The following is a 1,251-nucleotide window of genomic DNA, read 5'->3' on the forward strand; positions in this document are numbered from 1 at the left end:
ATCTTCCGAAACTGACGATGACGACTACGACTCGGACGACTCAGATGATGAGTGAGAGATCGCACATAGAGAACGGTGACAGACTGCGTATTAGGTACACTCGCAACCGTATTGGTAAAGTGCCCTTGAAATGGTATCTCGAAAATCACGACCACATCGGCTATGATATTTCTGGCAAAAAGATTGCCCGCACTGTGAAGACTTCCGAGATAGATACTTTGCTCAGAGCGGTAGTGTGATCACGTTGGCGATCTCTATTATCAATACACCCTTTATACTTTATACTTTTATACATGGGGGTTTTTTTAATACCCCTTTACACACATTATATGGGCTATATTATGATTTATAACATGCTTCATATATCTAAGATTATTACTGGATTGTGAATCAATTCATAAGTAGTGTGGGAGGGCGTGTTGATGATCAGGCCGAGGATCCTGATGCTTGGCGTACCATCACTGACATCAAGAATGACCGGGAAATCAAACTCACCGACACCGACCTTAGAATAATACAGTGAGTGCTAGCCGACCTATATCGTGCTAGACTTGCCTCAGACGCATACGGAAGGGCTTCTTCCCTACTGGTCGTGGCGACGGTGATGAGGATGAGGAATTCCAAGTAGGCTGCTCAGGGTGGGGAGGGGGTGGAGATATGCACATGTCCATCTACGTGTGTTGGTGACAATATGAAAATTGTCGGGAAACCTTGTTGGTTTCTGTACACTTCTACCCGGATTTCCCGTGCTCAGTTGAGAAACCATTAATATTTTCCGCTCTTGAGGCTGCTGGTGTCGTTTTTACGAGTTTATGATGACAGGTCGAGTACGAAGATCGCATCGAGGACAAGATTCATCCGCTGAGAACCCGTTACCCGTCGAAGAAGTCCTTCATGCCAGACCAGGACGAGGCTCGGAAGGTCAAGAGGTTGATAAAGCTGATAAGGGCTGGTATCATCAAGCCTAAGGAGGAGAGGCCTGGGAAGGAGGAGGAAGTGATTTCATACCACTCCTTGAGTGAATCTAATTTCGTGGTGCGATCTCAGGAGGAAGTGTTTGACGCTTGGGCTGACGAGGAAGAGGGAGATGAGGGTAGAAAGCTGAAGGGTAATTTATTCGCATTTCATTGTCGGAGTTTTCGCAAATCCGTCTCAGGTCCAGCGCCAATACCGGCACCGAAACAGGCCTTGCCTACTCATGGTGAGAGTTATAACCCTCCTGAGGAGTACCTCTTTGATGACGTAAGGACT

At 46.8% G+C, this 1,251-nt stretch overlaps 1 protein-coding gene across 1 annotated transcript; it reads left to right on the forward strand.

The window, feature by feature from the left end:
- Positions 1-47: 47 nt before the first annotated feature.
- Positions 48-1,242, forward strand: Pmar_PMAR020140 (ribosome biogenesis protein bop1, putative; the record flags this gene model as incomplete). The annotated part of the gene is made up of 6 exons (XM_002780076.1): positions 48-230; positions 431-519; positions 561-624; positions 823-996; positions 1,051-1,093; positions 1,157-1,242. Coding segments are annotated over 6 exons (639 nt in total), but the record flags the coding sequence as incomplete, so codon positions are not given.
- Positions 1,243-1,251: the final 9 nt, after the last annotated feature.

This window comes from Perkinsus marinus, assembly GCF_000006405.1.
Source record: "Perkinsus marinus ATCC 50983 genomic scaffold scf_1104296944492, whole genome shotgun sequence".
Classification (NCBI taxonomy): Eukaryota; Perkinsozoa; order Perkinsida; family Perkinsidae; genus Perkinsus; species Perkinsus marinus.